The 24,783-nt window shown below is 37.9% G+C and overlaps 1 protein-coding gene across 1 annotated transcript in view; it reads right to left on the bottom strand.

Annotated features, from left to right (window-relative positions):
- Nucleotides 1–24,783, bottom strand: part of CATSPERT (catsper channel auxiliary subunit tau) — a 105,867-nt gene that overhangs the window by 80,607 nt on the left and 477 nt on the right. Inside the window, 4 exon segments of the mRNA XM_020970540.2 lie at nucleotides 3,185–3,330; nucleotides 5,458–5,509; nucleotides 12,648–12,734; nucleotides 24,715–24,783. Of these exon segments, the coding sequence (XP_020826199.2) occupies nucleotides 3,185–3,330; nucleotides 5,458–5,509; nucleotides 12,648–12,734; nucleotides 24,715–24,783 (354 nt within the window).

The following is a 24,783-nucleotide window of genomic DNA, read 5'->3' as shown; positions in this document are numbered from 1 at the left end:
TCTTTGACTGCTTACTCACTTTGCCCATATCTACTCTTTTGCCGAATTCTGTCAATTTTACATTTGAAGCTTCTGTTTTATACCCCCTTTCTCTCTGCTACAACCACCACTCTGGTGCAGGCCTTCATCACCTCATGCTTGAACTACCAATAACTGTTGGTGGATCTGCCTGCCTCAGTCTCTCCCTATTCTAGTCCATCCTTCTCTCAGCTGTCAAACTGATTTTCCTAAAGCACAAGTCTAAACATATCACCTCCCCCATTCAATAAACTTCTTTGGCTCACAATTGCCTCCAGGATCAAATATGAAATCCTCTATTTGGCATTCAAAGTCCTTCAAAATTTGGCCCCGTTCCTACCTTTCAAGTCTTCTCATACCTCTACGATTCTCCCCTCCCCCATCCTCTATGATTTACAGACACTGGTCTCCTTGCTGTTCTTTGAACAAAACGCTCCACATCTCTCAACTCTGATCATTTTCCCTGGTTGTCACTTCAGGCCTGCAATTCTCTCCCTCTTCCATCTCCATCTCCTGGCCTCTTTTGCATCTCAGCTTAAATCTTACCTTCTGCAAGAAGTTATTCTCAGTCTCCCTTAATGCTAGTATTGTCCTTTTGATATCATCTCCAGTATATCCTATATATATTTTCATTATATATAGTTGTTTTTATGTTGTCTCCTCTATTACACTGCAAGCTCCTTGAGGGCAGGAACTGTTCATCTTTCTTTGTATTCCCAGTACTTATCTTAGTACATGGCACATCGTAGGCACTTAATAAATCCTTGTTGACTTGATTTGTTCAAGGTTATAAAGGTGGTTAGCAGATTTCAAACCCCGGTTCTCTGACTCTAAATTCAATATTCTTTATACTACCCTACACCTATCACGCTCAAAATGCATAAAATAGTATTAAACCTACAATTTCAATTCATTTCACCATAATAACATTATGAATTAATCAACATTTTAAAAAGCTAAATAATAAATTAAATGAATTAAAATTAAAGTATCATCATCAAGTATTCCATAAAACAATCAAACTGGCTTTCATGTGTGGTGTTAGCAGACCAGAGTCACAGAAAACAGATGCTATTCTTCAACAAAGATGACCTGAGCATCTATTGCTTTCCTATGTAGCTATTTCTTACACAATCCCTTTGTGAGCTTTTGCACATACAATTCCTCTTCTTGTAACGTTCTTTTTTTCAGTCTACACTTGTCTATATCTTTCAACGTCCAGTTCAAATATCACCTTCTAAATGAAGCCTCCTCTGATCACCCGGCCAGGAGCGATCCAATGCAATAAGCATAATAATCTGTTAAGCATGATAATCTCTTAGGAGAGATATGGCATATACATGAATTACTATGATCACTGGGACAAGACAGGTGTTTTAAAAGTGAGCTTCTTTACCTCAAGGAGCATTGTTGAAAATGCTACTTTTTCCTATTCTACTTTTGACCCAGTTAATTGACCATCCATAATACCTGTCCAGGATATATGTATATTGATAAACTACTGACCTATTCAAATAGCTATTAAGTCAAAGTTTAACTGAAAGGCAATCTAGATAAGAAGGTCACAATGGGAAGGTCAAAAAAAGGCCAGAAACTGCTACAAATAGCAAACAGTTGATTTCTTTGGACAGGAAAGAGATATGGTCTCCAAAAGCAACCTTTTCAAAATGTTTAGGTAAAGGGTAACGGCAAAGACTTACAAGCATTATAATCTCACAAAAAATGTGAAAAGTTGGGAAGGAGAAAATTAATTTAAAGAAAGCTTGTCATATGACTCCATTAGGACACACCATCCCAAGATTTGTGGATGAAACTGCAATTTTTTTTGTATAAACAAAGCAAATGCAGCTAAAATCAGAAGTAGATGAAGTATTTTGGCTTTATCATAAGAGTTTGAAGCTAGATATTGAAACTTCTTGGTGGGGGGGACATACCCACTGCTTCTAGTGAAATGGGCTGCTCTTGACTCCTAACTGTGGAAAAAGGATTTATTTGACAGAAGACAGGAAGAACCAAGAAATGTACAAAACAAACAAAAAGCAAGCAGGCAGTGAGCATCTGCTGGGAAATAAGCCATGAGAACCTGTCAGAGGGTTTAGACTAAGCCCATTCTCCAACTGTTGCACAACAAGAGCAGAAGTGCAAGGTGATCATGACTCTAGGGTAGTGAGAAGAGCACACCCAATGGGGACCGATCCAGTGTTTGGCCCTTTCCTAATTAGTCTGGCCTACAAGCTTGTTTCTTCCTTATCAGTTAATTTCAATGCAAATTTCTTTAAACTTCTATAAAACCCTACTGGACAGTAGAAATGCTAAGCTTTGCATCTTACTTAAGGTTTAGAAACAAAACGCATTGTTTCTGTATCTAGAGAGATAAAAGATTTGAACGGTGAAAAACAATCTCGGTGCTTGGAACTAATGTATCTGACAAAAATGGGAGAGTAGTATCATATTGACCCAACCCAACATATTAATTTGGGATTTATATACTTCTAGATCTTGAGCTAGTAAGTATTAAGGTGACAGGTGGCAAATGATATAAACCACAGGCAGTATCACGATTTCTCTTCTTTGGCATGGTAAACTGCCTCACTGCAAGCTATGTAGTTGGAAGTGAGCTATGTGGAAAGCTTTGGCCACAAGCTGTAAGAATATGCTCCCTAGGTTTGTTGGTCCAGTGGATGTCATCCTTGACTCTTCACTCTTTTACCCAACACATCCAATTAACTGCCCAATCTCGTGAGTTCTATCTCCACCACATCTCTTGCATGCCTAACTTCCTCACCACTCATACAGCCGATACCCTCACTCAGAGCTTTATCACCTCTCACTTGGATTACTGCAATAGCTTCCTCTTTGGTTTCCTTATCTAATCCTTCATTCAGCCGCCAAGATGATTTCCCTAAAGTCTAGTCCTGATCACATTAGCCCCATCACTCAATAAGATCTGGGGCTTCTTATTACCTTTAGGAATCTATTTGTAAGAAAGCCACAGGAGTAAGATAAAAAAGGGAGAGAATAGAGAGAGGGAAGTACTAAGGCCAGAGTAACAATTGTTATGATTGAGTAACAATTATATTGAGGGAACATTTATACAATTAGCATACTTGATATCTGTAAGTCTATATTAATATTTCGTTAGTTAAAATGAAAATTTTGATGTTACCTGTACAGAGAAGTATTTCACTTCGTCAAACTTAATTGCAGGTTTCTTCTCATTGTTCTTAAAATTCACAGAATGAGCTTTAGTACATTTCATGAACTTGTTTATAGTGATACGAATAAATAAATTTGTGTAATACTGTAAGTTGACTGAAAATAGATGTTGAAATTCAGGAAGCATATTTTTTTTTTGGCTATTGAGCAATGATTTTGTATCAACTTAATTAATTTAGACAACTCAGGCCAAAATCTTCAAATCAATGAAAAAGTATTAGCTGATGCATGTATCTTAAAAGAACAGAATCTTTTAAGAACAGCCTTTTTTGTCTATGACTAAGTAAAGTGGTGAAGTAAGGTGGTACATAGAAAGCAGGGCAGTACTTCTCAGACTACATCTTCCTTTTCCTCCACATAATGTTCTCTCTCAAAAACTTTCAACATATATTAGTTCATAAAGTATCTATGAGAACATAAACTCTCTGAAGCCAGGGGCTATCTCTTTGACTATATTTTCAATGCTTAGCACATATGCCTGGTATATAGTAGGTAATTAATAAATCCTTGCTCAATTAACTGCATAAACATCTGCTTTAACAGACTGATGAAGAATACTGGTGACCGTAATATAATTTTTAGGAAATTATAAAGTTAAGAGCAAAAATATAAAGTTATAAAATTATAAAGTTAAGAGCACTTGAAAATAATTCATTTATAATTTTAACATTGTTAGGGTGAAATAATTTGGCCTAAATTATCCACACTGGCTGTGTACATCGGACAAATTTGTCAGGTAATTTCAACCCTCTGATTAATTGCAGATATATAGCCAAGCCCTAGTCTATCCTGTTATTTATAAAATTCTAGTGATTAAACTATCTTTTGCTTTTCTGATTAAAACAACTCCTTTTAGTATCAACCAGAATTTTAATTTCTGTAGATTATAAAAAAGATGGAAAAACCATAATGGCACTGTTTTAATGCTACTTAATGACTAAACTCAAGATATATACTCAGTTCATTTTAAGACACAAAGTTAAAAATATCAATGAGTAGACTTTGAAAAGGAGGGCAGTTTAATCAACAAGCATTTATTCCAGAGAGCATAAAACAGAGAAAGACAGAGAGACAGAGAGAGAGAGAGAAGGAAGGAAAGAAAGGAGGGAAGGAAAGAAGGGTGAGATAAATCTCCTGAAAATTAACTAGAAGTAACTTCTCTTGAAAGGATATATCCTGCACATATAACCTATTGTCTGTCCTTCATTTTTGAGGAGGACTAATGACATCGGAGGTAATATCTTAACTTGCCCATGAATTGGATTTAAGTTTAACTTAATCTGGAGGCAGAGTTGCACAAAGTCATCAGCCTCACTCTTTCTTCTAGAGTCATCCAAGTCCATGAATGACAAAACTCAAGACAACTGGCAATGGTCCAAGATGCAGTGGATGATCTTGGTGTCTTCCATGTCTGACCAAACTCTAAGCATTCTACAATGCCTGCTTCAGTCACCTTCATGGCAGCTGGAGTAAATTGTTCTCATCTGCCCTTTCTGCCAGGGGAAGTCTTCACATGCTTGGGGTAGACATCTCCCTAACTCACTGACAGGTTTGAGGCCCGTTGTTTAACCTCAACCTGGTTTAGCTTGTCTGCCAAGACAAGCACATACTGCAGCCTCTTGGAGCCACAGGTGAGATATTTAACCTAATGATCACAGCAATGACTTTTGATCCTTGTTATTTTATGGTTCTCAAGTATGTCTCTGTTTTTGTTGTTCAGTCATTTCAGTCATGTCCAACTCTTCTTGATCTCATTTGTAGTTTTCTTGGCAAAGATACTGGAGTGGTTTGCTGTTTCCTTCCCCAGCTTATTGTATAGACAAGGCAACTGAGGCAAACAGGGTTAAATGACTTGCCTAGGGTCACACAGCTAGTAAGCATCTGAGCCAGAGTTGAACTCAGGAAGATGAGTCATCCTGACTTCTGGTCCAGCACTCTACCCACTGCACCACCTAGCTGCCCCAACATCTCTCCAGACCCCTTCAAATCTCTCATGAGATAGATTTTTGCATAAGAATGAGAGAAGTGAAAACAATTATTAGAAGAGGAAAAAAAGAAATATTAGAAAAAGAAGTATATGGCTTCTTAAGAAGAATGATGTAGAATAATTCCCAAGGACAATGACTATGGCTACCCATAATATAAAAATTAATAGAGTTGTCAATGGAAATGAAAACGGAATTTTACTTTAAACAGTTAAAAAAAAAACAAGAGAAAGGATACTCCTGGGTGAAAAATGTCTGCATCTCTTTATATGAACAGCTAGGCAGCCAACCTATGAGAATCAAAGAAATAAAAACATTATTTTATTGAGTGATCCCATTTAAATTATCAACTGTTGTTTCTTTTACTTTATCCTGTACAGAGAGGTCTTTTAAATGTGAAATACTTCTCTCATTTTTGGGCTTATAAACATTCACTAGTTTTTCTCTAAGGAAAGAATAAAACTAGATAGAAACTTTAAGTAAATAGAGATAAAAGGAAAAAGTGAGCAAATGTTCATTAACATTTTTGAACACTCATTGAAATGAGCTCTCCATGTTTATAAAACTAATGCTTCAACACAAAACTTTCAGAATTTTTTTCTGGATTATTTAAAATTTTTTTCTATTAGCTGAATGACAGCATATGATATTCTATTATTAGAAATGTACTGTTTGGTACAGGATTCAAAGCTTTATATCATTTAAGATTCTAAAGGAATTTTAGAAACAACTTTTGGTTAATTATTGGAGTGAACAAAACAAGGGATGGTAAGAATGTATTTGCCTAGAATCTTACAAATCCAAATCAAAGGAGTTTTAAATTGAAAAGTATGGTGGGGAAGATCACCCAAGTAGATTGTAGATGCCATAGAGAGAAGCTTCTACAACATAGCTTTTACAGTATAGAAGACACATCTAGAAATCTACAAAATCAAAAAAAAAAAAGGAATATGAGCTAGGCATGGTGGTACACACATGTAAATCTTTATTATTGGGGAAAGTGAGGCTTGTGGACCTCTTGAGCTTGGGATTTCTGAGCTATTGTGGGTTAAGATATAGAGGTGTTTATGGTGAGCTCAGAATTAATATAGCAAGCCTCTGGCTGGGGAGGCAGGGCACCAGGGTGCCTAAAGGGACAAACTGGCTCTGGTAGGAAATGAAACTGGTCAAAGCCAATAATAGTGGCCCTGGGCCCCCAAGTAGGCCTTGTAGATAAGATAAGAGATCTAGTCTTTAAAAAAGACAGTAAGAAAAAAGACAGGGAGAAGTAGTCTTTGAGAGAGAGAGAGAGAGAGAGAGAGAGAGAGAGAGAGAGAGAGGGAGAGGGAGAGGGAGAGGGAGAGGGAGAGGGAAAGGGAGGGAGCATCTCTCAAGGAGGCCCATTTGCTTTCATGTAGATCACTGAGGCTTAGTGAGATGAGTTATATGACTAAGAATATGGTTCTGGGATGTTATAAGTATAGTTAAGAGAGTAAAAGAGAGACAGAATATCATTTACTGAACATTTAGAAGATATATTCATTCGAAGAAATTTGTGTGAAGAACAATAAAGGAAGAAAGAGAAGTGATATTACCATGGGTCAAAAAGAAAAAGTGGAAGTATAAACAGATGGGAAAAAAAAACCAATACTGGCATGGAAGTATGTTATAGTTGAGATAAGGAACTTCAATTATTTGGATATTGCCTGGGCTCTCTGCCTAAAGCACAGTAGTTAACATTTTAAAATTTGCTTTAATGATAATTTTATCCTTTTGTAAGGTGTGTGAACTACACAATAAGTGCCATTTCTTGAGAGAATGTACAGATATTACCTGCCTGATCCTAACAGTGTATATGGAAGCTTGGGGTGTGTGGGGGAAGGGAACTATTATCACCCACAGTAATGCTGGGGCTTGCACAGTGTGGTAATTAAAAAGTTTCTTAATTGTCTATTGAGTCAGAAGAGCTGATGACTCAGCAGGTACAGAAGACATCTACTGGGTTTTTTCAGTTTTTCTTTCTAGCTGTTAAGCTTGTGGGTATTCTGGATCTAGTCCTAAGTATCTGGTAGGCAAGGAATCTCATCCAGCCTCCAAGCAGATAACAGCATGTGACCACTTCATACTCTTTTTGTATGCTTTCTTGATCTTAGGCAAACAATTACCTAGCGATAGACATTGATTAGAGAAATGCGAACTGAAACAACTCTGAGGTACCACTGCACACCTATCAGATTGGCTAATATGGCAGAAAAGGAAAATGACGAATGTTTGGAGGGTACATGGGAAAATTAGAACACTAATATATCAGCTGTGAACTGATCTAACCATGCTAGAGAACAATTTGGAACTATGCCCAAAGGGCTACAAATCTGTGCATACCCTTTGACCCAATAATACCACTAGGTCTCTATCCCCAAATTAAAAAAAGAATGGTAAAAATTATTTTTATGCATAATTAGGGAAAAATATTTTTTCAAAAGATAGACAATTGGATAAAGGGGCAAGGGACTCAAGAGGACAGTGTAGAGTTGAACTTATTTAACAATGGGGAAAGGAGAAAGTGTAGCTAGTACAGAGATGATGGCCTGGTAGAGAACTGAGGGATTGAGGGATTGGAGGTCTTGCAGTGGGCAAAAAACAGGTTTGGGGTTGGAAGGTGGAAGAAGAGGTGGACTGACAATAGGTTGTGACCAGAAAATGGATTTTCAAAGTACATGAACATGGAAGTGGTACATCTTGGGGTGATGATGGGGTATAAGAGTAAGTCACATGAAATAAGCTGAGGAACTATACTATTAGGGTGTCTGAGGAAGTATCATTTATGTTGAGGTCCTCTGGTATGAGGGCAAGAATTGGAGAGGAAAGACACTGAACTCATTAAGGAAAGAAGAGGTATGTCCTGCAAGTTGGTAGATAACACCCATCAGAATTTTGATTGGATGATAGATATGAATTAATTGAACTTAAAAGAGGATAGGTTATTGAGTGATGGAGGCAGGTGGAAAACCAGGAAGTAGCAATGGGAAGCAAAGAGTTTTCCAACTCCCTCATCTTGATCAGGGAGTTGACAGGAAATGAGTGACAGTTATAGAAGTACTGGAAAGGGTAGCCAGGGAGGCTGTGTTACCAGGAAGGAGCCAGAGCTCAAGGACAGCCAGAAGAGTGGGAAAGGAAGAGATTTAAGACAAAAGAAAGTTGTTACCTATGAAGCAGACAATTAAAAGAGCACAGTGGAAGAGGTATTTTTGGGATAGGGCACTGGGCAATGGAAATGAGGGACTGGGCATTTGGGGATGAGAATGGGGTTCAAATGATGACCACTGAGGTTTGGAATCCCTGACATAGAGAAGGTATGACCAGGTGGGAATTTGTTAATCATTATAAGAAGATTTTAGATAAATCTCCAGTGTCCACAGGGTCTTGTTCTCAGAGTAGAGTCCTTTCAGAGCTTTAGGCAGATAAAGGGAGTACTTGGGGCAGAAGGAATGGTATTATTCTCCTTCCTCCAAGACAGAAGACCAGGCTGTACAACTGATACACGGCAGCCCTCTCCCCTCACCACAGCAGCAGGAGATTCATTGCTGTTCAATAATAAGAAAGATTAACTAAGCTACTTTTCACCAGTGGGATGTCAAAAGTTAACTGATCAAGTGGGTCTGAATGTCCTGGAAGGTTTTTGAATCAGTGGCTATGAAATCCCCAGAGCATCAGTAACTGATGGAGAAACTGACCACCAGAAAAACTTGGCTGTTTGACTGGACAACGTCCAATACCATTAATTCCTAATCAGCAGTACTGCAACACTATATTCTGATCTGATGAGGCTTAAAATATTAACCTCCCAAATGACTATAACCATAGTTATGTTACTGAATTCTGTTAGAATCATTCTGTAATACATGTGGTGATACTTTTTATGCTTAGTAATTTTCTTTCTGTATAGGAATAAACTACCTGTTACATACCTGATTCATATTTGTACACTGAATACTTTTTAAACTCCCCTGTCTTTGGAGAACCCTTTACACTTCTGTGCCATAACTTCCACTATAATCAGCATTGTTTCCTGCTTTATTATCCAGACAAAGAGTATAAGAATGGGAAGTCTAATCATCCTAATTAGAAGACGACTCCCTTAGTACTAAACCAACTACATGGCTGGGTACAGGATAGGAGCAGTAGGTATGTTAACTGCAACAGCAAATATAACAGTTTATGATACACTTATGATAGATTTATCATAGATAGATTTATTTATTATTATCATGATAGATTTATTTATAAAAGTTTATGGTAGACTTCAAAAGATGGAGGAACCAAACAGGATTTGATTGAAAAACTGATTACTACAGTAGAAGAGGTAGGAGCCAAAGAAGAATGGAGGAAATCACTATTCCATATTAGAATTTGTGATATAGGAGAGTACAGCCAGGTAAAATCGGCCTTTTACCACAGCTTTTAGCATAGCAGATTTCAAAAGGATTGGGTAAAGGATAGGTAGGTTCCCATGACTTAAATATTTATGTAAGAAGTCATCACAAGAGAGATGGGAAGCTCTCAAGAATGAAAGATGCAAGGAATAACCATGCTGATGATTAGGCAAATGGAATTTCTTAAATCAACCAACAGGGATGCTCAAGGAACTCATCATATAATAAAAAAATTTAAAAGACACGTACAGAAGATAGAAGTAATGGCAGGTAACAGAGGTACCACAAAAATGTGGTATATTCTATTAAGGCAGTACCAGGAGTCCTAAAACTCAGAATTAGCAGAGACTGTCAAGGAAAGCTAAGGAAAATTAAAAGTTTGGGAATTTTTTTTAGTTACACAGGGGACAAGAGGAGAATTTTTTAATGTAGAAGATGACTGCTTGGTGTGGATGGGATATTGATAATAGAAATGGGAATAAGAAAGAGATGAGATTGTCAAAGACAATGAAAGACAAAAATGGTAAAACGTTGGAGGAGCTATGGTAAGACAGGCACACTAATTCACTATTAGTGGAACTCTGAATTGGCCTAACTTTCCTGGAAATTACATTTATATTTAATTATATTTAAAGTATCACTAAATCATACATAATCTCTGACATGGTGAAACTACTTAGGTATATGCTCCAAAGAACACAAAGACAGAGAGAATGTTTCTGTGTATACAAGAAATATTTATAATAGCACTATTTGTGGTAGCAAGAACTAAAGGGAATTTGCGAGCACCTAGCTGCCCCAATGCAGTCAGGTTACCCGGTCCAGCTGCATCATATTCCCAAGTACTGAGAGCACTGGCAAATGTGTTCATTGACAACATCTCTGAAAGATGATGGGGATCAGGAGAAGTACCAGAGAAGTGGAAAAGGGTAAAAAGTTTTCCTTACTGGTTTGCTGTTACCTTGAAAAAAAAACGCTAGTAGAGTGTCTCATGATATCTATATTACAACATTTTTAATCAATAATCTGGATAAAAACATTAATGGCAGGCTTACCAAATCTGTAGATGAAAGAAAGCTGAGAGGGATAACTAACAATGGATGACTTTGTCAGGGTCTAAAAATACCTTTATAGGACAAAACAAGGGGTTAAAATATAGATAAAATTTAAGAGGATTAACTTATAATGTCTTACACTTGAGCTACAAAAATAAACTTTACAAGTATAAGATGAAAAAGTTATGGTTAGAAAGAAGTTTGTCTACAAAAGATCCAGGGGTTTCAACGGACTGTCCTGGGGAACGTGTATCAGACTTGTTCTGTTTAACACCAGAGGAAAGAACTGGGAGCAATGGGTGGAAACTGCAAAGATGGAAATCCAGGCTTAATGGAAGGAAGAACCTCCTAGTGACCAGAGCTATCCAGAGATGGAACGGGCTTCCTCAGGAGGCTGTAGATTCTCCCTCACTGGAGGTTTCTAAGCAAAGGCCAGATGATCACTTGTCAAATTGCTGAAGAGGGTGTGTTAGTTCAGCCATGTTTAGACTCACAGTCCCTTCCAGCTGTAAGATTCCATGACTCTGTGGAAGTGCTATTCAAACTATACAGAAAATGAATCTAAGGCAGTGATAATTTGAGATGAATACAAAAAAAAAATGAGTCTTCTAACCATAAAATAAGTGCAGCATTTCTTGACTACAAAACGGAAATATCAGCCAAATGAACATAGATAGGCATGTTGAACGTTATAGCTACTTCAGAGCAAATAGTATTTAATATTGTGTGAAACCAGATCAATTTCCACAGTAGTCATAGTAACAATAATAATGATGATGATGATGATGATGATTTCATAGTGCAACACAGAGCTTTCATCTTTCTTTTAAGGCAATGCTAGCATAAACTACAGTGTGAAGGTCTAATGATATTTGAAAAAAAAAATCTAAGTACCCTGCACATTGTAATGGTTGTTGAGTTGAACTGAATAACGCCAGAGTATAATGCCTTCCTAAAATCCTAAGACAAAAATATTGTTTTAAGGACACAAAAGCATAGATAGCTATAATCAAAGGTTGAAATTCTCAAATTCAACAGGTAGGAAAAGATGTTAGTTATAGCAACTACTAAAGCAAACCCACTTTTGAACGTATGCTACACTGGGTCATACTACAGACTAATCTCATTTCCTGGTGGTGAAATATGCATTTTTTTTTGAAGAGTATGGGATCTTCCTGAGAGAAGCAAAACAAATGAGTAAGGCCTCTAACCTTTTTAATCATCAATGAAGTACTCAGTCCTTTGATACATAACACTATAAATTGGGATTCTGGCTAGACTTGGGCAAATCACTTACTTTCCCTAAGCCCATTTCCTTAACTGTAAAATTAAGGAGTTAGACTAGATGGAACCTGGATTTTCTTCCAGCTCCAGTTCTACAATCCTATGAACTGAAAGGAATTGTGGGACTGTCTAATATGTGATTTGCTGTGATACTGTTTGCAGGGTATTCCAAAGAATAAAACAAGGGGTAAATATCCAAATTTACCATGTATTTGAAGAGTATTTTCTATTTTTCAAAGCATCAAGTACAAATACAGTAGTCTTGTCATTCATCAAATATTAATCCAGATTATCCAGAAAACAGGGAGCTATATTTATGAATTCTTATTTTCAGAGTATTATGTGTGGATGGTTAGAGGATAATTTAGTTTTCTTACTCCCATACTACAATACTACATCCACACTAGTTTGATGATTTTAAAAAAACATCTATATTTAGGTAATTAATAGTATAAGTATCATTCACTCGTTCTTTGCAATAAGCTATTTTCAATTACTTTAATAAACCTCTTTGAATGAATATTCTTATAAAATCTTTATTTCATAAAAAAGGAGAAGTGATGGAAATTTTGTCAAAGATTATTTCATGTACACTCTTGTTGAATACCCAAAAGCCAGATGATGAATTAGCTGGAGCTATAAAGTAATTTATAGATGCATAGAATGCTTTTACATACCACATCTCCAAATGGAACCAAAGATGGTATGTCTTGTGCTTCACTAAATTCTTTACTTTCACTTCCTTTAAGAGTTTTTCTCAGCATCTATAAAATGTAAATGAATTCTAAATTGCTTCAAATTTAAGGAAGATAAAAATAGAACAAGTTAAGCACTGTTCAGTACGTATATGACAGCCTCAGTGATGAGTATAGTAGGTAAATTCTATGCTGCATTCGTGGCTAAAAGTTTATTGATTCACAATGGCCCACATAACGTGAAAAATATCAAAATGTACGCTTAATTGTTTTTCACGAAGAACTACTGATGAAAGCAGTAGTATGAGCAGTTAAAAGTTACCTATATGGCAGAATGATGTTCATTATAGAGCAGAAATTTAGTATAAAACAGACGAGTCTTCCCGCACAAAATTTTTACTCTAACACTACATCTCAGCAAGGAGGTATCCTTGAGTTCTGAAGGCTATGCCAGTGCAGTATGAATTCTGGCAAATTCTACTAAGCGGAAAGGCTTAAAAAATAGGCTCTACTGATTAGCTACATTAAGCACAGAAAGGATCATCACTAGTAGTTTGGCCATTAGACAATAAATGCTTTGGCTATAGCAACTCATGGAACAAACAAACAAAACAAAAAACCCCAAACCTAAAATGGACTTGAGTCCTGTTTGATCCCCTTCTACTACCTCAGCGTCAGTGGACAGTTGGCAGTAAAAGGGGTAGAGGGTGCTAAGAAATACTAAGTCTTTAGACAATCAGTAAACATTAATTCAGGGGCTGAAGATTCTAAATGTGAGTTTTCTGTCCAACAACCGAGGAATATATACTGGAAAAAAATGAAACCTATCAGCATTGACATTGTTGCAACCTGAAGACATAAGAAAATCACAGAATTTGAAAGCAGAGCTTCTTGATACAGGTCAGGAAACATGGTAGAATACACAGAATTCTGGGATTAGAATCAGGAAAATGTGGTTCAAATCCTGCCTCTAACACTTAACCAGTTATATGCTCCTGGGCAAGTCACTTAATGTCTCTAAATATCTCAAACACTTCCCTAGAACTTGGGTACAAAGCCACAGAGGAGTTGTAATCTGCACTGGTGAAGGAAGATTCCATCCAGGGACTTCCCCACAATGATGAAAACACAGACCCTTTTCAGAGTTACATAAAGGGAGTTGGCAGCTGATTTCACTGTGAGACCAATAGCAGGAAGAAACATCAATTTTATGGAATGCTTGAAATGAATTTGACAAACTGTCAACTCCACAAGATGGAAAATGGTAAAATGTAAAGAAAGGCATTGCCTTTATCACCATTTCTTTGAGGAGGTAAATTATACCAAAAGAGGAAGCCAGAACACCTCATCTAGCAGACCCACTGTCTCCTTCCAAGGAAAGAAACATTAACAGCCAAGGACATCATGGGTTTCAAGTATAAACTCTACTGCAAAACATTAAGGAGGAAGGGTTTGTAAAATTATGAGCAGTATTGATTCACAAAATAGTGCAAGGTTCTTGAGAGGGAAAAAAAATAAACTGGCAGAGACCTTGACCAAGTGTTTCACGAAGTGATTTTTCTTGTTGCTTTGGGCACACACAGAAAATCATCCATTTGGCCATGATTTCCTTTCTTTAAAAATGTTTTAGTGATTTATCATAAGCAATACTGACCATCAAGGTAGTAATTGCAAGTAATTACCTTTCAACTATTTAATTTAAATAAATGAAATTCCCTCCATAAAATGTAATAAATTTTCATTCACTCTAGGTCTCTATCAAGATTCTTTGTCCATTCATTCTTGTTCATTTTTTTTTCTGTCATTTTATTTACTATGAACTCTATTCTAATTATTTTACATCTTTCATTCTGCATTATTTCATAAAGGTCTTTTTATATTTCATTAAATGGAGAAGGGTTCATTTTAATTATGCTATAGTACTTCCTTACAAATACCATATTAAACCATTCCCTTCTTGTTGGATATATTACTTCCAGTTTATTGTAATCAGATAAAATACTCCTACGAGCATTTTAAAAGAAACAGCTTTTTAAATTACGCTTTCAAGGCATATTCCCAACAATGGAATGTTCAAATCAAAGAGTATTATTACTTTCCCAACTTTTCTACATGACAAGTTTTCTCTGAATAGATTCAACAAGTGTGAAAATCTACCAGCAATAAACAAGTGTATCTCTTTCTCTACAACTTCACCAGGCATTTCTCCTTTGCTTTCCTTTTTTTTTTTTTTTGGCCAGTTTGATGGCCATGATGTGGAACCTGAAAGTTGCTTTAATCTGTATCTCTGATTATTAATAAAGTTGAGTACTTTCCAAATTATTGACAATTTCTATTTCTTTTGAAAACTGTTTTTGAGATGGTTTTGCCACAATACATCATGAAACTGCAACAGAAACTGCACCCACTGGGTGGGCCAACTCTCTGACTAGGAATGACCTAATAAAGCTCTCCCTGGGGGCAGCTAGGTGGTGCAGTGGATAGTGTACTGGCCCTGGAGGACCTGATTTCAAATCTGGCCTCAGGCATAGTATTTCCTACTCTGGGCAACTCACTTAACCTCAATCATCTCACCAAGATAAATAAATAAAATAAAATAAAGCTGCCCCCAGCCCCATTCCTCTAACTTCCTTATGGGCCCCACTGAACAGCAGGCATGTTCTGATTTATCACATAATCTGGTTTTAACCACACCTCAGACGCCCAGACTCAATACAGTCACTGCCCCTAGCTAGCTACTGCCCTCAGATCCAATTCACATATTTGAATAGGCGTGTTCTTGTACCAACCACAATCACATCATTTAGTCCAAGAGAGGACCACAATACCTATCTTGACCAGATAAGACCACAATAGCTAGCTAATCAGAAAGCAGCACAACCAGGACCTTTAACCACAGAACCACAGAACAGACCCCTCCCCTATTGCCTAATCCCTTGACAAACCCCTCCTGCCATTTCAATATTCATAATATGTTACATAATTGCGTCTTTACTCTATAAAAATCCATCTTGCTTTCTCTGAAATTGCTGGTTCCTTTTGGAATCTAACCCACTTCTGAGGGGCATCAATCCTCAATAATGCCTATACCTGGATAGAACTGGTCTGATTCTTTGAGATGGTTCTGCCACAACACATCATGAAACTGCAACAGAAGGGTCCCCCTTCCTCACTACCAACAACTCCAGCTGCTGCCCAGCTTCTGCCAATAGACGGATAGGCACTGGAGCCCTGGGAGTGGCAGAACCCCCCTTGATTACTGGTGCTGCTTCCAGGCCAGCCTTTGCAGCCATCATCCGGGGAAGCAGTTCCCTTGGAGAAGGGACCAGTCATCCCTCCAACTGTCCCACACGAGGCAGGTAAGCTATCCCAGCTGAAGCAGTGGAGGACCTGGAAAGACAGGAGTCAGCATGTAGCAGGTAAGTGCAATCACACCACCCTGACCACTATCTAGCCTCAGACCCTGATGAAGACGGCCCAGGTCTTTGTACTCAAGACCCTTTGGAATATGAATGCTTCCTGACCAGTGTCTACAGATACTATCCTGCTAAGAAATCCTTGTACAGATATAACCTGGCAATTGTTCCGGCTGTTGCTACAGCCACATCTTTTGAAGATCCTCTGAAATGGAAAAAGTTATTTTCACCAAAGTCCTTGGCACTGTCAAATGGTTCAACATCAGAAAGAGGGATTATTTAATCAGGTATAAACATTAAAGAAGACGCAACACCATCTGCTTTGCTGCTGTACCATGGGACCTTTCGTTTAACTTGCAGCTGAAATCTTGTAAAGGTGTTGTCTCCCTCTATTAGAATGTGAGTTCCTTGAGAGCTTTTTTCTCCTTTTTTTATCTTTTTAATTTTAGACAAATACTAAAACAAATACATAAAAAAGAAAAAGAAACATTATAAACTTAAGAAAAAAATGTCACATGCACAGCAAAACGTAGGAGAGGATTCAGAATACATAGCAATAACTTTCCATTTCAAAAAAGCCTACATATTAAATACTGAGTATTATGTTGAAAGCTGTCCATCTATTCTTTGCTTCCCTGTAGGTTTTCTTTTGTTCTCTGCTGTACACTTTTGACTTGTTCTTTTCCCCCCTTCCTCCCTCTCCCTTCCCAGGCTACAATTAAGCAAGGATATATTTATACATACATACTGATACATACACATGCGTGTACACATATACACATACATAGATATATACATACATTTATAAACATATACTTTCCCTAAGACATTCTATTCCAAATCTGTTTTTATGTTTGTGCTTTTTTTCCAATCTCTCTTAACTTCTCTACTTTACCTCTACCTACTATCTTGCCCTCCTATTACTTAACCTAACCCCCCCCACAACAATTCCTCCCTTATCTTCCCCTTCTCATAAATCCAAACACCCTTCTATATTTCCCTTTTAACCTATTCCCTCACCCTCTCCTCTAAAGACCCCTCCTTTATCCTCTCCCCCCTCCCTATGCCCTTAAGAGTTTTCTTCCTAAATTTAGAAAACTTTTACACTCTTCTAGATGTATATGTATTTTTCCCTCTTGAACCCATTTCCAATGAAAGTCGGTTTGCAGAACTAACAGCTCCCCCCCCCCATCTAATTCCTCTTGGTTCTTCCTCCAGCACCTCATTTGTATAAGATAATTACTCTTTTAGCTGTTACTGAATGGTTTTACTTTTTGAAGTCCTATCATACTCAGGGTTTGCCCCAATCTTCCTTACAAGCTGCCTAACTACTAATTACAATCTTAGACACAAGTTTTCCATTTTACATATATAAAAAGGAAACAGCCTACCCATGAGCCCCTTGTAACTGGCCATTGGTATATACCTTATATTTCTCTTGGCTCCTGTATGTCAAATCTTAAGTTCAGGTTTTTGTTTTTTTTTTAAGCAAAGTCTCAAAAATCCAACAATTCATTAAATGTCTTTTTTTTTTTTCCATTCAGAATTATGCTTAGCTTTACTGGGTATGGTATTTTCAGCTAGAAACCCAGTTCTTTTGCTCTTTGATACAGTGTTCCAAGACCTGTGGTCCTTTAGTGTCACCACTGCTAGGTCTTGTGTAATTCTAATTGTGGTACCACCATATATAAATTATTTTTTTCTTGTTGCTACTAATATTTTGTCCTTGAGCTGGGGGTTTCAGAATTTGACTATAATATTCCTGTGAGTTTTCCTCATAGGATCTTTTTCAGGTGGTGATCAGTGGATTTTTTCTATTTCTATTTTCTCCTCTTGTTCTAATGTTTCAAGACAATTTTAATTATTTCTTGTATTATTGTATCAAGATTCTCTTGATCATAGCTTTCCATTAATCTGATTATTCTCATGTGTTCTCTTCTTAATCTGTTCTCCAAATCAGTTGTTTTTTCTTACAAGATATTTCACATTCTCTTCTACTTTTTCATTCTTTGTATTTTTTTTTAACTTCTTGATCTCTTATAACTTTGCTGGCTTTCCCTTGCCCAATTCTGATTTTCAAAGTGTTATTTTCTTCCTCAAGATTCTGCATCTCCTTTTCTAGTTTTTTCTAGACTTTTTTTTCCAGACTTCCTTTTCATAATCTTATTTTTCTTGGATTATTCTTATTTTTCTTTTTAGTTTTTCCTCAATCTCTCTCATTTGATTTTTAAAGTCTTTTTTAAGTTCTTCAATGAATTCTTTTTGGGCAGCTGACCATTTGACATTACTCTTTAGTTTAGAAGATTTCTTTGCTAGAGTTTCTGTCTCTGAAGATGAGCCATTGTCTTCTCTACTCCCATAGTAGCTCTCTATGGTTGGATTGTTTCTCCTTTGCTTGTGCATTTCTTTTACAATAGTTTAGTTTTTATTATCACCTCTATTCCTTGGGCATGGTGGATGATACCTCTGGTTTCAGATCCTCTTTAGTTCTCCCCTTTGACCCGGAACTCAAACCAAGATGTCCAGTCTCCTGTAAATGTCAACAGCCAATGGTGTCCCATCCCACTGCTTCTGCATCACCAGGCATGTGCTGGTTCCTTCTCACCCCCACCAAGTCGCAGTAGCACAGCTGGGTCTGGTGTTCCTCGTGAGCAGAGGTTCCCTCAATCTTCCCCAGCTCAGATACCCAACTCCCCTCACTGTCCTGGGGGTAGAAATTCCTGTGGCTAGGGCCCAGGCAGCTTCCCAACCCAGTTAACCCCAGGAATTGCCACTTGTAGTTTAAGCTGACCTTAGCCTGGAGGTGTTTACTCTTCACAGGGATGAAACTTCTTCCTGGGTTTTTCTTTAGATCTCCCGATTATTATTATCCCCCTGTTCTGCCCCTACTCTTATTTATTTTCACTGCTCTATGTTGGTCCTGAGGTGCTATTTTCTCTTTTGTGGAGGAAAATCTTGAGAGTTTGACATTTTCTGACCTATTCTTCCATTTTCCCAGAATCCTCCCCTATTCTCTTACTTTTTCTATGTGTATTCCCATCATTTAGCACAGTGCTCTGCACTAGTAAGCACTTATGCTTCATTCATTCCTATCTGGACAGATTAAAATTTTTTTAACAATTCCTTCTATATTTTTGACATCAATTTTTTAAAATTTCATATCTGCCACATATATATCTTCCCAAACTGTTTCTCTTTTAATTTCATAGGGTTTGGTTTTTTTTTCCTTAATGTAGAAGTGTTTTAATTTTATGTAGGAAAGTATATGTATTGCATCCTTAATAATCTCTTCTATTTGTTTAGCAGAAAAAAAATAATTTTTCTTCCACAACTGAGATATGCCATGTTTAATTCTATTATCCAGCCGGATTTCACTAAGGTATATGGCATTAGATGTAATTCTAAATCTACTTTTTGCCAACTTGCTACCCAATTTTCTCTTATAATTTGCTAAAGACTAATCCTATTCCCTGACAGACTAGAAGTAGAAAATGAGACAAACATTTTCAGACATGGCCTACTGATTTGTTTTGCTTGACTCTAGAAAAGAATTCTATTTGGAGGTAGGAGTGAGTGGGTAGTGATAAGATGTGTAAAACTTTTTAAAAAGAAAAGAGTATCGATAAAACACTACATACACAGAAGGAAACAACAAGAAATTCAAAAGGGGACATAAACAAATAGGGCAATTTTATTACTACCTTGTTAAATTTAATATACACTTGAAAACTAACAATTTCTCAATTTCATATACAATCCTTTTTTCTTCTTCTTTGCATACTGAAATGTCTGTTGATGATTAAGTTCATAATTTTTTAAAAATTCCTTTACCCAGGTTTTCTTTTCTTTTTTAAAAAAATTAATTATTTTTAGTTTTCAACATTCACTTCCACAAGATTTTGAGTTCCAAATTTTCTCCCCATCTCGTCCCTCCCCCCACCCCAAGATGGCATCCATTCTGCATACCCCTTAAGCCAGTCTGCCCTCTCTTCTATCACCACCTCCCACTTTTCTTATCCCCTTCCCCTTCTATTTTCCTGTAGGGCAGGATAGATTTCTATACTCCATTGTCTGTATATCATATTTCCCAGCTGCATTTAAAAACAATTTTTAACAATAGTTTTTAAAACTTTTGAGTTTCAAATTCTCTCCCTTCCTCCCTCCCCACCCACCCTCATTGAGAAGGTTATACATGTGTAGTTATGCAAAACACTTCCATAACAATCATGTGGTGAAAGACTATATTTCCCTCCATATTATCCTGCCCCCCATTTATTCTAATCTCCTTTCACCCTGTCTTTCCTCAGAAGTGTTTTCTTCTGATTACTCCCTCCCTCAATCTGCCCTTCCTTCTATCATCCCCCCACTCATCCACTTTCTCCCTATTTTCTTGTACGGTAAGACAAATTTCCGTACCCAATTGTGTGTGTGTATGTTATTCCCTCCTGAAGCCAAATCTGATGAGAGTAAGATTCACTCATTCCCTCTCACCTTCTCTTCCCCTCCACTATAAAAGCTTTTTCTTGCCTCTTTTGTGTAAGATAATTTACCCCATTCTACTTCTCCCTTTCTCTTTCTTCCAGTATAATCCTCTCTCACCCCTTAATTTTTTAAATATCATCCCTTCATATTTAACTCACCTGTGACCTCTGTCTATATCATGCTTCTCTTGAGTCCTGTATTTGAAAGTGAAATTTTCTATTCAGCTCTGGTCTTTTCATCAAGAATGTTTGAAAGTCTTCTATTTCATTGAATATCAATTTTTTCCCCAAAAGGATTATACTCAGTTTTGCTGAGTAGGTGATTTTTGGTTTTAATCTTAGCTCCTTTGACCTCCAGAATATTATATTTCAAGCTCTCCAATCCCTTAATATAGAAGCTGCTAAATCCTGTGTTATCCTGATTGTGCTTCCACAATATTTGAATTATTTCTTTCCGGCTGCTTGCAATATTTTCTCCTTGACCTGGGAACTCTGGAATTTGGCTATAACATTCCTAGGAGTTTTCCTTTGGGGTCTCCTTTAGCAAGTTGTTGACCTGCTTTTCATGATTTTCTTGCATCACTCTCATTTCTCTTCCCAATTTTTCCTCTACTTCTCTTGATTTTCAAAATCCTTTTTGAGCTCTTCTATGCCTGAGACCAATTCATCTTTTTCTTGGAGGCTTTGGATGTAGGATCTTTGACTTTGTTGTCTTTTTCTGGTTATATGTTTTGATCTTCTTTGTCACCAAAGTAAGATTCTATAGATGCAGTTCTTTTCCTCTGTTTTCTCATGTTCTCAGCCAATTATTTGACTTTTAAACTCTTTGTTAAGGTAGGGCTCTGCTTCCACTGTCCTAAGCTTTGGAAGTTTTGCGCAGCTGTTTTCAGAGATACTTCTAGGGACCTGTAAATTTTCAGTTCTTCCAAGGTGGTATGATCAAAGGAAAGGTGTTTACTCCTTTATGCCTGTGCTCTGGTCTATAAGTGACCACAAGCACTCTTTTCTGCCTTGGAACTATGAGGAAGAGTCCCTCTCTATGGTGGCCTCAAGCTCCTCCATGCCAGCATGCCTCCTTACCCCAGGACCACCACCCAGGACTGTGGCCTAGATTCAAGCACAGGCAAAGCAAGAGAATCCTGCCTCAGCACCAGCAAAGAGATCCCTGCAATCCCCCTCTGATCACCTACTCAACCCCCCCCACAGTCTGTGGGCAAGCCTTGTGGCTGTGCTATGGCCAGGGCAGGACCACATTATTCTCTCACTCAGGTCCAACAGACTTTTCCCACTGACCTTCTAAATTGTCTTTAGTGTTTGTGGGTTGAGAAGTCTGGAAACCACCACAACTGCCCATGATTCATTCTCCTGAGACCTGCTTCAGGTTTGCTCTGGCCCTGTCTTCGGCTACACAGCCCACACTGAATTGTGCTCCTCCCCCAGCCTGGCACAACAGACCTTTCCCATCAACCATCCAGGTTTTCTTGGGCTGGAAATTTGTTTCGCTCTGTCTTTTTGTGCGTTCTGCTGCTCTAGAATTTTAGAGTCATTTTTTACTGGTATTTGGAGGGGTTTGGGAGATACCTCGAGTAAGTCACTGCTTTTACTCTGCCATCTTGGCTCTGCTCCCCAGGTTTTATCTTCTACAGGTTTATCAAACACTAATGTTTTATATAGATTTGGTTGAATGTCTGGTATGGCTAATCTATTACATGATCTATTTTTACCCCCAAGTACCATAGTTTTGAAGATAATTGCTATTTTATAAACTGTAAAGTTAAAACACAATATCATCTTTTTTGTTGTTGTTGTTAAAGCATAATCATAGGTATTCTTGTGTTTTTCCATATTAATTTCATTATGATTTTATCTAGTTATATGAAGAAATCCCTTGGCATTTTAATTCATATTGCATTAAATAGGATGCTTAATTGCAGCGGTAGTCATTTTTTTTTCCTTTTAGGCAACTGGGGTTAAGTGACTTGGCCAAGATCATGTTTGGTCTGAGGCTGGATTTGAACTCAGGTCCTCCTGACTTCAGGGCCAGTGCTCTATCCATTGCGCCACCTAGCTGCCCCTAGTGGGAGTCATTTTACTAGAATAATCCAAACCTTCCATGAATACTGAATGTCTATCCAATAATTTACTGCGTTTTATTTCCATCATTTTGGTTTTATGATTGTTCTTTTCCATATGTAGATTTCTAGGCTAATTCCCAAATATGTAATGGCATTTGTTATTATAAATAGGACATCTTTTATGATTTTCAAAAACATCTTTTTTCCCCCTCTTTTTGGTGAGGCAATTGGGGTTAAGTTAGTTGCCCAGGGTCATATATCTAGAAAGTATCAAGTGAGGCTGGATTTGAACTCAGGTCCTCCCGACTACAAGGCTGGAGCTCTATCCACTACACCACCTAGTTGCCCTGATAATTTAGAGTTTTGGGGTTTTTTTGGTGAGGCAATTGGAGTTAAGGGTTAAGTGACTTGCCGTGAAGTCACATAGCTAGTGAGTGCTATGGGTCTGAGGCTGCATTCGAACTCAGGTCCTCCTGATTCTAGGGCTAGTGCTCTACTACACCACCTAGCTGCTCGAAAAATATTTTTTGATAGTACTAATCTTGTATCCTGCAACTTTAATTCCAATTTATTGGTTTCTGGTTTCATTTATAATAAAATACCAACACTAATATGCTTCAGTTCTTCTACTAGTAAATTAATTTTGTCTCTAGACATAATCTCACATTGAAAAACCATGCTAAATTACTAATTACCTGTGGACTAAACACTGTGATTCTTAACACCCTTTTCTGCCACTGCCACCATGACTGCAGAATAAGAAGAGGGCTTTACAGAACCCAAAGCCAGTTTGTATATTATTTTGTTTCATGGGCTGCCAACCTACTCATGATAAGCCTCTTGTTAAGTTTATTCTCAGACCAGACATAATCTATTGCCAGAAAGGTATCTGAAGCCTTTCCAATCCCAGCAAAAAACTGACAGAGCCTATGCTCTGCTGGAATACTTTACAAGTACAATGCATGGCCTCCATGCCATGATTTGTTGAAAGCCTTTTGTGGGGATTATTAGAGCTCTAAAAAAATTATGGAATTAAAAAATTATTTGAGTTTATTTAATCCTGCTCGCCAATCTAGTTATACAATCCTGCTATTCAGGTGTAGGTTAACCACTATGGACAGGTTTCAGGTTACCTTTGATATGTCAATCCAGTCAGCCTTCTTACAAATGCATATACCTGGTCACAACAAGAGCGTGGCTAAACTGAACCCATCGCCACCACTGGACAAGCAACTGAAGTTATGCCACGTTGCTGATGAGTCAATAGTGAAATCTGATGGATTTATTGGAACGTTACTTTCTCACTAGCATTTGTAAGAAAAGCTAACCACTAAAAAAAAGGTGTTAACCCAGTAAGAATTAAACCCTAGTATACTAACTACACTCACCCAGTTTAAAATTCCATATATTCACCCCAAAGCTTTAGGATAAATTCCATTCTAATTCTGTGTCTATGTCCCCCAACACACTCCCTCCCTCCTCCAGAAACTACAGATACAAATTAGTAGAACATTCCATATTGGTCAACGAAAACTTTTCTTTCCCAGGGAAGCCTTCTGGGTCTGGATTGCTGATCGTTTTGTTGGTCTGTTGCCAACCTGCTTCCTTAAACCTACTTCGCAACAAACCCCTCAATTCCGGTGCCTTCCCTCTGCGGTTTCTTGTCCAACTTCTCCTGTCTATTTGCTTGTTTGTACACAGTTTGCAACATTATCTCCTCCGTTAAACTGTGAGCTCCTGGAAAGTAGGGGCTGTCTTTTGCTCTATTCCCAGGGCTAGGTGAGACTGGTACACAGCAGGTGCTTAATAAATGCTTGTTGACTAGCGCGAGTTGAGGGCCGGAGTAGCCACCAATTTCCCCAGATAACTGGGTTTTCGGGTAATGGCAGGGTGGCGTTTGTCCCGTGCAGGGCATGCATCCTTAACTGCCAGACCCCATGGGGTAAGGGCTCGCAGCCTCCTCTCCCGCCCCGCCCCCTCCCCCCACAGCAGGCGCAGGGGGGAGGGGAGGGCCCGCTGCGCCCCGCCCCCACCGCCCTCCCGAGACCCAGCCACTCTATGCTCTCCTCCGCCTCACGTTCAACAGCTTTCGGCCGGTCCCTTCCTTGCTCCCCTCCCGATCGATCCGCGACGTGGTCGAACGCCG

This window comes from Phascolarctos cinereus, unplaced genomic scaffold, assembly GCF_003287225.1.
Source record: "Phascolarctos cinereus isolate Bilbo 61053 unplaced genomic scaffold, phaCin_HiC Scaffold_7;HRSCAF=346, whole genome shotgun sequence".
Taxonomy (NCBI): domain Eukaryota; kingdom Metazoa; phylum Chordata; class Mammalia; order Diprotodontia; family Phascolarctidae; genus Phascolarctos; species Phascolarctos cinereus.
The sequence above is the reverse complement of the archived record's forward strand: the minus strand, read 5'-3'. Positions and strand labels throughout refer to the sequence as shown.